The 12,807-nt window shown below is 43.4% G+C and overlaps 1 protein-coding gene across 3 annotated transcripts in view; it reads left to right on the forward strand.

The window, feature by feature from the left end:
* Positions 1-12,807, forward strand: part of SYTL5 (synaptotagmin like 5) — a 187,181-nt gene that overhangs the window by 160,901 nt on the left and 13,473 nt on the right. For all 3 annotated transcript variants that reach the window (XM_073358234.2, XM_073358241.2, XM_073358250.2), the window contains 2 exons: positions 2,749-2,851; positions 4,736-4,897. In XM_073358234.2, coding sequence (XP_073214335.2) covers positions 2,749-2,851; positions 4,736-4,897 — 265 coding nt within the window. The remainder of the gene's footprint in view (positions 1-2,748; positions 2,852-4,735; positions 4,898-12,807) is intronic.

Raw genomic sequence — 12,807 nt, forward strand, 5'->3', positions numbered from 1 at the left:
CTGCAAATATTTGTCATAAATGAACTAGGTAATTTATTTGAATGACTTTGCTTCTTTTTTCTAAAAGAAAAGGAGTACTTGTGGCACCTTAGAGACTAACCAATTTATTTGAGCATGAGCTTTCGTGAGCTACAGCTCACTTCATCGGATGCATACCGTGGAAACTGCAGTAGACATTATATACACACAGAGACCATGAAACAATACCCCCTCCCACCCCACTGTCCTGATGGTAATAGCTTATCTAAAGTGATCATCAAGTTGGGCCATTTCCAGCACAAATCCAGGTTTTCTCACCCTCTCCTCCCCCCCCCCCCCACAAACTCACTCTCCTGCTGGTAATAGCTTATCAAAAGTGACCACTCTCCCTACAATGTGCATGATAATCAAGGTGGGCCATTTCCAGCACAAATCCAGGTTTTCTCACCCCCCCACCCCCATACACACACAAACTCAATCTCCTGCTGGTAATAGCTTCGAGACACCACTGACTTCCTGAGGAAACTTCAATCCATCGGCGATCTTCCTGATAACACCATCCTGGCCACTATGGATGTAGAAGCCCTCTACACCAACATTCCACACAAAGATGGACTACAAGCCATCAAGAACACTATCCCCGATAATGTCACGGCTAACCTGGTGGCTGAACTTTATGACTTTGTCCTTACCCATAACTATTTTACATTTGGGGACAATGTATACCTTCAGATCAGCGGGACTGCTATGGGTACCCGCATGGCCCCACAGTATGCCAACATTTTTATGGCTGATTTAGAACAACGCTTCCTCAGCTCTCGTCCCCTAAAGCCCCTACTCTACTTGCGCTATATTGATGACATCTTCATCATCTGGACCCATGGAAAAGAAGCCCTTGAGGAATTCCACCATGATTTCAACAATTTCCATCCCACCATCAACCTCAGCCTGGTCCAGTCCACACAAGAGATCCACTTCCTGGACACTACAGTGTTAATAAACAATGGTCACATAAACACCGCCCTATACCGGAAACCTACTGACTGCTATTCCTACCTACATGCTTCCAGCTTTCATCCTGACCACACCACACAATCCATCGTCTACAGCCAAGCTCTACGATACAGCCGCATTTGCTCCAACCCCTCAGACAGAGACAAACACCTACAAGATCTTCATCTTCATCGGATGAAGTGAGCTGTAGCTCACGAAAGCTCATGCTCAAATAAATTGGTTAGTCTCTAAGGTGCCACAAGTACTCCTTTTCTTATTGTAGGGAGAGTGGTCACTTTGGATAAGCTATTACCAGCAGGAGATTGAGTTTGTGTGTGTGGTTTTTGGAGGAGGGTGAGGGGATGAGAGAACCTGGATTTGTGCAGGAAATGGCCCACCTTGATTATCATACACATTGTGAAGAGAGTGGTCACTTTGGATGGGCTATTACCAGCAGGAGAGTGAGTTTGTGTGTGTGTGGGGGGGGGGGGCGGGGACGGAGGGTGAGAAAACCTGGATTTGTGCTGGAAATGGCCCAACTTGATGATCACTTTAGATAAGCTATTACCAGCAGGACAGTGGGGTGGGAGGGGGTATTGTTTCATGGTCTCTGTGTGTATTTAATGTTTACTGCAGTTTCCACGGTATGCATCCGATGAAGTGAGCTGTAGCTCACGAAAGCTCATGCTCAAATAAATTGGTTAGTCTCTAAGGTGCCACAAGTACTCCTTTTCTTTTTGCAAAGACAGACTAACACGGCTGTTACTCTGAAACCTTCTTTTTTCTGAATATCCATCGACAGATCATGACTTTCTCAAATCTGCTATTCAAAGTTACTTGACAAAACTTTACCTAAGTTTGTTTACTCTGATTTGCTATTTGAGTATGCTGCTTAGTTGTGATTGCTCACATAAACCACACAGTATTGTTTATTTTACTTGACTGGAGGACTGTCACAATCGGTTTGCAGCTATCAATGCTCTATTAAAATTCAATCTTTGCCACCAATATTTGAGAATGCAAACTTAAAATGTAGGGCTTTTTCCCAAATATTCATGCTAGTAAAACTCATTTGCATGAAAGTTTGTAGAAAGTGAACACAAAAAGAGATGATCATGACCAAAGCAAATTCATTTTAGATTTCAACTGGAAATTACCAAATTTAATATCTGATTGCCTAAACAATGCAATGAGTGGTCAGTCTTTTTTGTTTCTTCCCCCCGCCCCCACACGTGTCTTTTTATGTCTTATTTCTTTAGTAATTGTGTGTACATCTACCCAGGTTTATGGTAAACTATATGATAGTATATAAATAAAAAGTCGAAAATATTTGAGAATTTTTTTATGTATTAATTGATCTCTATTAATAACAATTTCTAAAAATCTCTAACTCTATAAATATGTGAAGGTAGGCCAAAGGGTGAGTTTGTGTGTAATTTCAAGTTTTGCCTATTAGCAAATATGGTCAATCAAAAATGTAAAAACTGCAACACAGGAAATTGCTAATAAAGTTATACGTATTTCTCAGGACTGTCAAATTACTTAAACTTTGCTCTTGTGATTATCTTGATGCCGTCAGAATCCTTTGTGCATTTTTGTGTTTGTAGACATGTAGCTCACTTTTGCCTGTTGACTGTATTCTCTCTAATATTTATGCACGGATTATTCTGCAAAAATTGATTTCCTGACTAACACTCCTGGTGTAATTTTGCTAGGTGGCCCTCTCAGACTTGGTTGTTTTTATTCTCTGTTAATAATTTACTACTTAATCTGCAGCTATGTCAAAGCATACCTCCTGCCAGACAAATCTCGCCAAAGTAAACGCAAGACCAAAATCAAAAGCAACACCACCAATCCAGAGTTTAATGAAACACTAAAGGTGAGAACACTGCCATGCCTGTAATCCATGCTGATCTTTGCCATTAAATTAATTTGTTTTTATTTCATTTATTTATACCATAAGCCAAATACTGGGAAATTGATTTTAAACCTGGGAAATGGTGCTAAAAATGGAAATATTTGAGTTAAAATATCTAGCTGTCATAGTGATTGTAGCTTTTGACTTCTCAGTATTGAGGGAGAGTTTTTATTTTGTTTTCCTTTCCAGTTACAACATAACTTTTGATAATCAACTATTGTATTTTTACTTTCGGGGATCTGTTTCAGAATCATTGAAATCCTCTTTGTGACGGGTTGGACCCCCACTTCGGGGTGCCACCGGATGTGCTGGGTCCCACTTCCAAAGTCTTATTGTACTGGGAAGTACTTCCAAGTCTTATTGTTCTTCCTAATGGCCCATTGAGGCTGATTACCTACTGTCTGGTGGGTGTTCCCCCAAATACAGTTGTAATTGTTACATAGTCAATATTCCTAACTTCAGATACAGAAATGATACATGCATGCAAATTGGATAAACACATTCAGTAGATCATAACTTCTTCAATGACACCTCACACGACCCATCTTCCATAAAACATCTTAGTTATGCCATATTCATATCATAACGATATTTCTATGCAGAGTATGGGGTGTAACGTCACACCCTGTACAGTGAGTTTAGAACCAAATGATGGGAGTTTCTAAAGTAGCTAAATTACCTCACAAGTCCCATTGAAAGTAAATGGGATTTATACTCCGAAGTCCTTCAGATACTTTTGAAAATCCCACCCCAAATACTTAAACAGGGTTTTTTTTTCCTATGGCGGCTAATAAAAATTTGCTCAAATATGTTTCCTGTTATAGGGGCTAATTTAACTTCTGTGGCCAGTGTAGTTTGCGTAATCTGGCTATAAAATCATTTCACAAACTACAGTATATACACCTGGTCTGGCCAGATTGTTTACCAAGGGGGGACCTGTTTTATAGCATCATTTGCGAAATGGTTTATAGTATAGCTGGGTCTGGTCTGCAGTGGGGAAAAGTGAGTTAGTATCCATCTAGCAAAGATCACATTTAACGCTGTTCTCTAGGACAATCCTAACATGGCTTCCAAACTTTGTGTAGATGGGACCTAACACTCTTATGAAATATTATATATGTTCTGATAAAGGCTTGTGGGTAAGAGCTAAATAGTTAGATTCAATAGCAGAAGAACTGTTTGTCCTAACTGTTCCCGTTACTATAATTTAAAAACTGTCTTAGAATCAATTCTTTTGGCCTTTTCAGGCCTTCAAGGCAAAGTCTCATCATTCTAATTGGGTAACTGCTGGCCTCTTACAATCTGCTAGTTAATATATATTTTAATTGTTAGCACTTGTAACCATTTGGGCTTTTGAAAAACTGTGGCGATACTTTACTGAGAAGAGGGGACACTTTAGAAAGTTCATTACGCTGCTGCCAACTTTTTTTTTATAAAGGCTCTTTGTTGTAGAATAGACTTTTATCTTAATTGTTCTATTTAATTACCGTGGAAGCCACGGTGTAGGAATTAAATAAAGGTTATTTTAAGAAGTTCCTTTTGTAGTAAAAACTATCTGGTAAAGAAATAATACAGACAAGTGACAACAACAACAAAAATAATGTAAACAGATAAATGCAGACTGTACGGTGAACAGTTATCCTTTATAGATCTCTCTTGAATAATAGCCTTCTGCAATTGTATTGATTTTCACTTGTAAGGAAAACAAATGTCTCTTCTGTGCTTCATTTGTCAGCTACCATGTACTTTATGAAGATAAGGTTGTATGTTTTTTATATAATGTCATTATGGAACTGGACTTGACTCTCATTAAATAGATCCTCCACTCTGTTTGTCTTTCAATAGTATGTCATCAGCCATACACAGCTAGAGACTAGGACCCTCCAACTTTCTGTTTGGCACTATGACAGATTTGGGCACAACAGCTTTCTTGGGGAGGTGGAAATTCCTTTGGACTCCTGGAATTTTGAAAATCAGACAGATGAATGGTTTGTGCTCCAACCCAAGGTGAGGCTCTCCAGTTTTAGTGGAATAACAGTAAAGCAAGATCAATTAAGTTTTGTTTTTGTTTTTTCCAACTGAAGTGTGGCTGTAAAATGATATATTTCTAATAAACTACTTCTGGGATGGACCTGTGAAAGGAATAACACTTCTAACAAAGCAACACATACTGTCTATGTCAGTATATATGAATGCCTATTCAAAACCAAACCTATTAAAAGAATAAACATACACATGCATCCAATAATAGACACAATCAAAAGGGACCTGTTAAAGAAATAGCACATGAAACAATGGATCTTTCTCAATCACCTGCTAAAGGAATAGACCTTTCTTCATGCATCAGTTTTAAGCATTTAACAATTTTCTGTGGTAGTGAGGTTCGGCATTGCTCTTTTATTCATATTGAATAAAAAGGTAGGTATAGCATCATGCTATTTGGTACACAAAACAGTAACTCTATGGAATATGGCATCTAGAGCATGCTTAACTAATGGGCTATGTCTTCTGGCACTTATGGGATCCCTCACTGGAGAGGGCGAAAGTGTTTGTTTTTGGAATTGGAACAACTTTAAAGAGCTGTTTATAAACGTGAAGATTATATGCTTCTAAATTGCTTGCTGTTATACCAGCCAGAATCCTAGAGCCCTGTGCAGACACCTGCTTTATATCTACAGCTATAAAACGGATCTCCAAGGAGCTGCAGGGCTCTGTCGGGAATGGTAGTGGCGAAAGTAGCCGCACGCCAGGCCACCACTCTCAGGACCCAGCGCCCTGTGCGGGCAGCTTCTCTGGCATGGCTGTACCACTGGACCAGGCTCAGTGGCTTGAACACTCCTGGGCAAGCTGCTGCAGCATGAAACAGTCTCACTCAGATCTGTCAGATACATGATGTGATTTACAATTGTTACACTTGAGCAAGGGAGCTAAAGTAAGGGAGCATCTTAATCTTCTAGGCTCCCCTTCGCAACGAAGAAGGGAGCAAAAGCTCATTAAGCGTGCAGAGATCAGGCTGGGGGATGGTGGTTTTGAGTAGAGCTGTGTGAGTAACCAATTTTTTGGTTCAGCCACCAAATCAAATTAAAAAAAAATAAAAATCGTTTCAGATTGGCCTGAAACAACTTTTTTTTCAGATTTTTTCAAGTTGAACAATTTAGTATTGGGCTGAACAGAACATTTTGTTTGACCCAAAACAAAATCTTTTGTTTTGATTTTGGGAGGTTAAATGGTTTTTAATATTTTTTAAATAAAATTGAGGGAAATTGTGAAACAAAACAAAAAGTCACAAAGTTTCAACATTCCCCCCCCCCAACCGTTTTTCCTTGACTGAAATGATTCACAAAAATCGACCCCAATTTGCAAATTGTTTTTAGTCAATCTGAATCTGCATTTTTTACTGAAAAAAGTAGTTGCACAGAAAACTTTGCCCAGCTCTAGTTCTGAGCTGTTCCCCGCTCCATTTACATGCTAGCAGCCCCTGCGCTCCTGCGAAACGTGAGCAATTGTTGGTGGAGGAAGGCTATTGGGCGTGCAGAGATAAGGAGAAGGGCCTCTGTGGAGAATGCTCCCTTCAGAAAGTAAAGAACAAAATGCTACTAAATCAAGTGTGAGGTAATGCTGAGAGATCTAAAAGAAGCAGTTCTGGCAGCTCCAGGTGACTCGACTGCATAGATCTTGATACTGATAGGGCTGGTGCAGGAAGTGGCCATGCCACGTTGCCATCTCACATGTGAGAATCGGTCCCTTCTTTTTACACACTTTCCACTTGCAAAAGCAGAGGGGAAGGACATTCCTTATCACTCAAGTTTGCAAATGGAATGACTGGGTTCTGTGTCTTGTCCTGCGTCATAACCCCCAAAGGGCATGGTCTGCCCAGATGGGGCACGCCTTGTTCTCCAGATGGCTAGTGCTCATTCTTCTTCGAGTAGTGTCACTGTAGGGGCTGCACTGTAGGTGTTCCTTGTGTTCCTGCGCCGCTGATGGGAGAAATTCGGTAGCAGTGCCCATTAGGCCCGCACATGCGCTGTCTCTCCTCGTGCTTCGCCATGAGGCTAACCAGTGCACCCAGGCTAACTCTCCTCAGTTCCTTCTCAACCGCCCCTGGCTAGAGATGGAGCTATTTGCAGTCCATTTGCGATCATTATCTTCATTGACCGCTCTATAGTTAGTCTCCCTAATCTTAGTTGTAGTTTTCTTCTTCTTCTTTTACTTTTTGTGAACAAACACAAAAACCAATAACAAAAAAAGACTTTATTTTTTCCCCTCCCTTTTTTCATCAGGACCCCTTCCCCCAACAGGATATGCCCAGTTCACTGGGCTTCAAGAAGTGCCTCTCCTGCAAAGAGGCCACCCCCATGGCAGACGAGCACTCCCAGTGCATACTCTGCCTCGGGGAAGGCCACGTTCCATAGAAGTGTGGTCTCTGCCAGCAACTCAGACTCAGGTCTTGAAAGGGCAAGGAATTAAGACAGAAGATTATCTTCATGGAGGCAGCCCTCCAACCCTCCCCAGACCCGCGCTGAGAGTCATCTGGCAGACGTGAGTCTTCCCCACAGCTCTCAACATCCAAGGACTGTGGGTTGAAGAAATCAGCTGCAGACCCCTCTCGTAAGTCATCAAAAAAGAGAGTGTGAAGTCCCAGAGTGAGCCCTGAACTAGCCATAAGAGATCCTTGGCACACTCGGTACCCTTGGTACCATAGGCACCGAGACAATCCCAGCCTGGAACCCATGGCTCACAAAAATTTGTAGCGACAGGTGCCATTGATGTACCTAATGACCCGATGTCAATGGTACTGAATGCCAAAGATAGGAGCCAGCACTCCACTAAAAAGATGCTGATAGTATGCACTGTACCACCGGCACCATCATCATTATTAGTTAAATTGGAAAAGATGGGGATCAATATGAAAATTGAAAGATGGATAAGGAATTGTTTAACAGGGAGACTACAGCGCGTCCTACTGAAAGGTGAACTGTCAGGCTGGAGGGAAGTTACCAGTGGAGTTCCTCAGGGATCAGTTTTGTGACCAATCTCATTTAATCTTTTTTTTACTGACCTCGGCACAAAAAGTGGGAGTGTGCAAATAAAGTTTGCAGATGATACAAAGCTGGGAGGTATTGCCAATTTAGAGAGAGACCGGGATATCATACAGGAAGATATAGATGACCTTGTAAACTGGAATAATACTAATAGGATGAAATTTAATAGTGAGAAGTGTAAGGTTATGCATTTAGGGATTAATAACAAGAATTTTAGTTATAAGCTGGGGACGCATCAATTAGAAGTAACGGAGAAGAAGAAGGACCTTGGAGTATTGGTTGATCATAGGATGACTATGAGCCGCCAATGTGATATGGCCGTGAAAAAAGCTAATGAGGTCTTGGGATGCATCAGACAAGGTATTTCCAGTAGAGATAAGGAGGTTTTAGTACCGTTATACAAGGCACTGGTGAGACCTCACCTGGAATACTGTGTGCAGTTCTGGTCTCCCATGTTTAAGAAGGATGAATTCAAACTGGAACAGGTACAGAGAAGGGCTACTAGGATGATCCGAGGAATGGAAAACCTGTCTTATGAAAGGACACTTAAGGAGCTTGGCTTGTTTAGCCTAACCAAAAGAAGGTTGAGGGGAGATATGATTGCTCTCTCTAAATATATCAGAGGGATAAATACCAGAGAGGGAGAGGAATTATTTAAGCTCAGTACCAATGTGGACACCAGAACAAATGGATATAAACTGGTCATTGGGAAGTTTAGACTTGAAATTAGATGAAGGTTTCTAACCATCAGAGGAGTAAACTTTTGGAATAGCCTTCCAAGGGAAGCAGTGGGGACAAAAGACCTATCTGCCTTTAAGATTAAACTCAATAAGTTTATGGAGGAGATGGTATAATGGGATAACATGATTTTGGTAATTAATTGATCTTTAAATATTCATGGTAAATAGACCCAATGGCCTGTGATGGGATGTTAGATGGGGTGGGATCTGAGTTACTACAGAGAATTCTTTCCTGGGTATCTGGCTGGTGAATCTTGCCCATATGCTCAGGGTTTAGCTGATTGCCATATTTGGGGTCGGGAAGGAATTTTCCTCCAGGGCAGATTGGAAGAGGCCCTGGAGGTTTTTCGCCTTCCTCTGTAGCATGGGGCACGGGTCACTTGCTGGAGGATTCTCTGCTCCTTGAAGTCTTTAAACCATGATTTGAGGACTTCAATAGCTCGGACATAGGTGAGAGGTTTTTCGCAGGAGTGGGTGGGTGAGATTATGTGGCCTGCGTTGTGCAGGAGGTCAGACTAGATGATCATAATGGTCTCTTCTGACCTTAATATCTATGAATCAAGGCCCCATCCAACACTGGAGGGATTGGTGCAGGCAAGATCTCCAACCCCCTTGGTATCTCTGATGGCACCGAGTTGGCTCGCACCACCAGAATTCTGGCACTTGAGGGACCTCCAATGTATCCAAGTATCCAACATACAAGCATCTCCTCTTCTCAGCACCAGTGCCTCAGCATCAAGTCTTTAAGCAAAGGAATCTTCTCTGCTGCCCTGCCACACACCTCTGCTCTCTAGTGCAGACTCTGACAGCGAGCCAGAGGAGACTGCTTACCATTACTCCTTTCATGATCCCTATGCTGCCCACTACCAAGAGACCCCCCGGAGCATACCCTCAGACAGTCCCACCACCGCCATGGTACGGCCAACCCTGGGCACCATAGCCACTCTCCATACCACCACCCCAGTGGCCATACTGGGATCCCTGGGCTGCATATTGCCCTCATGCCTCTCAGGTGTATAGCCTTCTCTGTGAATCGATGAGATGTTCTCACTCAGCCACAGCATTCAGAACCTCCAGAGGAGATTGTGGAGGAACAGGAGGGCGGCACTGAGGAAGAGAGAACTCCGAGGCCCAATATATCCTCTTACTCCCCAGATGAGGCTGTCATGCCTCCATCATCATCCTTGGCTGATGGCTTTTGGCTTTTCCGGGACGTGGCAAAGGGGGTGGCAGATACAATGCAGAGCCCCTTGGAGGAAGTCTAGGACATCCATAATCAGCTCCTTGATGTACTACATTCCTGCTCATCCTCTAAAATAGCCCTCACTGTTAACAAAGCTCTCCTGAAACCTGCTAAAACCATTTGCAGACACCAGCATCCGTGGCGCCCACTTGCAAGAGCCAAACAAAATATTATGTACAGGCAAAGGAGACAGAATGCCTCTTCTCCCACCCTCCCACCAATTCCATCATCATTGACATTGTGAACTCTCGGGGCTGTCAACACCAAATGAAGTCCACTCCCTATGACAGGGATTGGAAGCGTTTGGACGTCTTTGGGAGGAAAGCTTATTCTTTGACCATGCTATGGTTTCAAATCGGCAATTACCAAATCTGGATGGTGAAATATGACTACGGCAATTATTTGAAACTAAGCAACTTTATTGATCAGCTTCCTGAGTCACAACGTGACAAGTTCAAAGCTGTCATCCAGGAGGGTCAGCTAGACAGTGCTACAGTCTGCCCTCAGTGCAGCTGACACACTATCCCGGTCCATCTCCAGTGGTAGATAGGCATCCTGCGTCATTGTTACACCTTTCAGGCTTCCCCAAAGAGGTGCAGTCAACCACTGAAGACCTTTCCCTTGAAGGCACAAACCTCTCTGTGGACAAGATGGACACTTCTCTTCATATCCTGAAAGTGTCTAGGGCACTCATTGGGTATCTATATGCCTGGACAAATTTGGAAATTTAGTCTGCAGCCCCAACACAAACCACACACCTCCCAGTACCAAATTCAGTGCTATTACAAATCACAGAGGAAAAAAATCTAAGTTCCCTAGTCATCCTCCATGTGGCCCATAGTCTTCCAAGCACCAATTTTGTCGTGTTGGTCAAAGCGTTGACAGACCATTCCCCCCCAACCACAACAGCTGACTGCTGCTTCCCACCCATTCAGCAACCATCTTGCAACATTCCTCAGCACCTGGGAATGCATAACTTTGGACCAATGGTTCTGGAAATTGTTTGCCATGGGTATTCTATCCATTTTACCTCCTTATCCCCTCCACAACCTCTTCATCATTCCTCTTCAGGGACCCTTCTCACAAGAGTTTTCTATGATGACAGAGATCGTCTCCTCCTGTTAGGAGCCATAGAACCAGTACCTCAACATCTACGAGGCAAAGGTTTTTACTCTTGTTATTTCCTAATACACAAAAGGAAGGGAGTTTGGAGACCCATATTAGACCTCGGAGCTCTCAACAGGTTTGTCAAAGCTCAAAAATTCAAGATGGTCACACTAGGAAGGATTATTCCAACGTTGGAACAAGGAGACTGGTTTTTGGTCCCTGACCTTCAGGACGCCTACTTCCATATCTCAATCCTACCATCTCACAGACGGTTCCCCAGATTTACCCTGGGATAAAACCATTACCAGTACAAGGTACTCCCCTTTGGGCTATCATCCACCACGAGAGTATTCTTCAGGGTTCTCTCAGTAGTGGCAGTGCACTTATGCTCCCAAGGGATCATGATTTAACCTTACCTGGACGATTCCCTCCAAGAGACTTACCGAGTCACCAGATCTGCAATAAACTTGTTCATGGAGCTGGGCCTCCAGATCAACGTCCAGTAATCAATCCTTGTTCTGGTGCAGCACCTAGAATTTATAGGTGCTGACCTAGGCTTGCTACAGGTCAGAGCTCTCCTACCTCAACACAGATTCCTCTCCTTGGCCACATTTGTAGAGACCATTTGAAACAGATATGGCCTTCAACTCTTAGGGCATATGGCAGTGGGCACAGCTCTAATACCACATGCCAGGTTTCACATGTGATGCCTCCAGATGTGGTTCAACCCCTGTCACTACTCACTCAGGTCAAAAACTTCTTAGCCTGGTAAAAGGGCCCAGCCAATGTTTGCAGGGGGATCCCTTTTTCACAAACCCTCCCACCATTGCTTCTCACCACTGACACATGGCTAATACGATGGGGTGCCCATTTAAATGATCTCACAACACTTGGCAGGTGCTCATCTACAATGATCGCTTAAGGAGGTTGATGTGAAGAGATGACCGCGGTCAGGAATGCCTGTGCCCATTTCCTGCCACCGATCAAGGGAACACTCCCGAGAGTCCTAACAGACAACATAGCCTGTATGTACTACATCAGTCAACAAGGGGGAGCCCAGGTTACCCTCCCTCTGTGCAGAGGCAATGAAACTATGGAGCTGGTGCATCTCCCATGATGTTACACTGTCTGCGGCCTACTTCCCGGGAACACAAAAATCGATAGTGGACAGTCTCAATCCCCAATTTCCCACACGACCATGAGCGGGAGATAGACCCGGCAGTACTTCGCCCAATCAGTCAGTGGGGGACGCCAACTACAGACCTGTTCGCCATTCACCTAAACAAGAAATGTCCACGCTACTGCTCCAGAGCAGGGATAGGCCAACATTCCCTGGGTGATGCTTTCCTCCTCCCTTGGGACAGAGACCTTCTCAATGCCTTTCCTCCCTTTCCCCTACTGTTGAAAGTCCTGTTCAAAATAAAATGAAGAGGCGCACATGTTGTACTGATTGTTCTCACTTGGCCAAGACAGACCTGGTACCTTTACCTGTCACAGCTCACAAAGTGCGTGCCAATCTCTCTCCAATCCACTCTGTACCTCCTCTCGCAGAACAAAGGGCACACTCTACATTCCAGCCTGGGAATTTTTCTTCTCAAGGCGTGACTCCTTCATGGTTCCAATATCTGGAGAACTCCTGCTCAAAGAAGGTACAAGAGGTATTACTACACAGTAGAAAGTTCTCAACATGCCATACTTCCCTGCGAAAATGGCCCAGGTTCTGGATTTGGTGTACCGTCCAACAAATGTCCCTGACATCTGCAGCTCTTCCGAAGATCCTTGACT

Source organism: Lepidochelys kempii, chromosome 1, assembly GCF_965140285.1.
Source record: "Lepidochelys kempii isolate rLepKem1 chromosome 1, rLepKem1.hap1, whole genome shotgun sequence".
Classification (NCBI taxonomy): Eukaryota; Metazoa; Chordata; order Testudines; family Cheloniidae; genus Lepidochelys; species Lepidochelys kempii.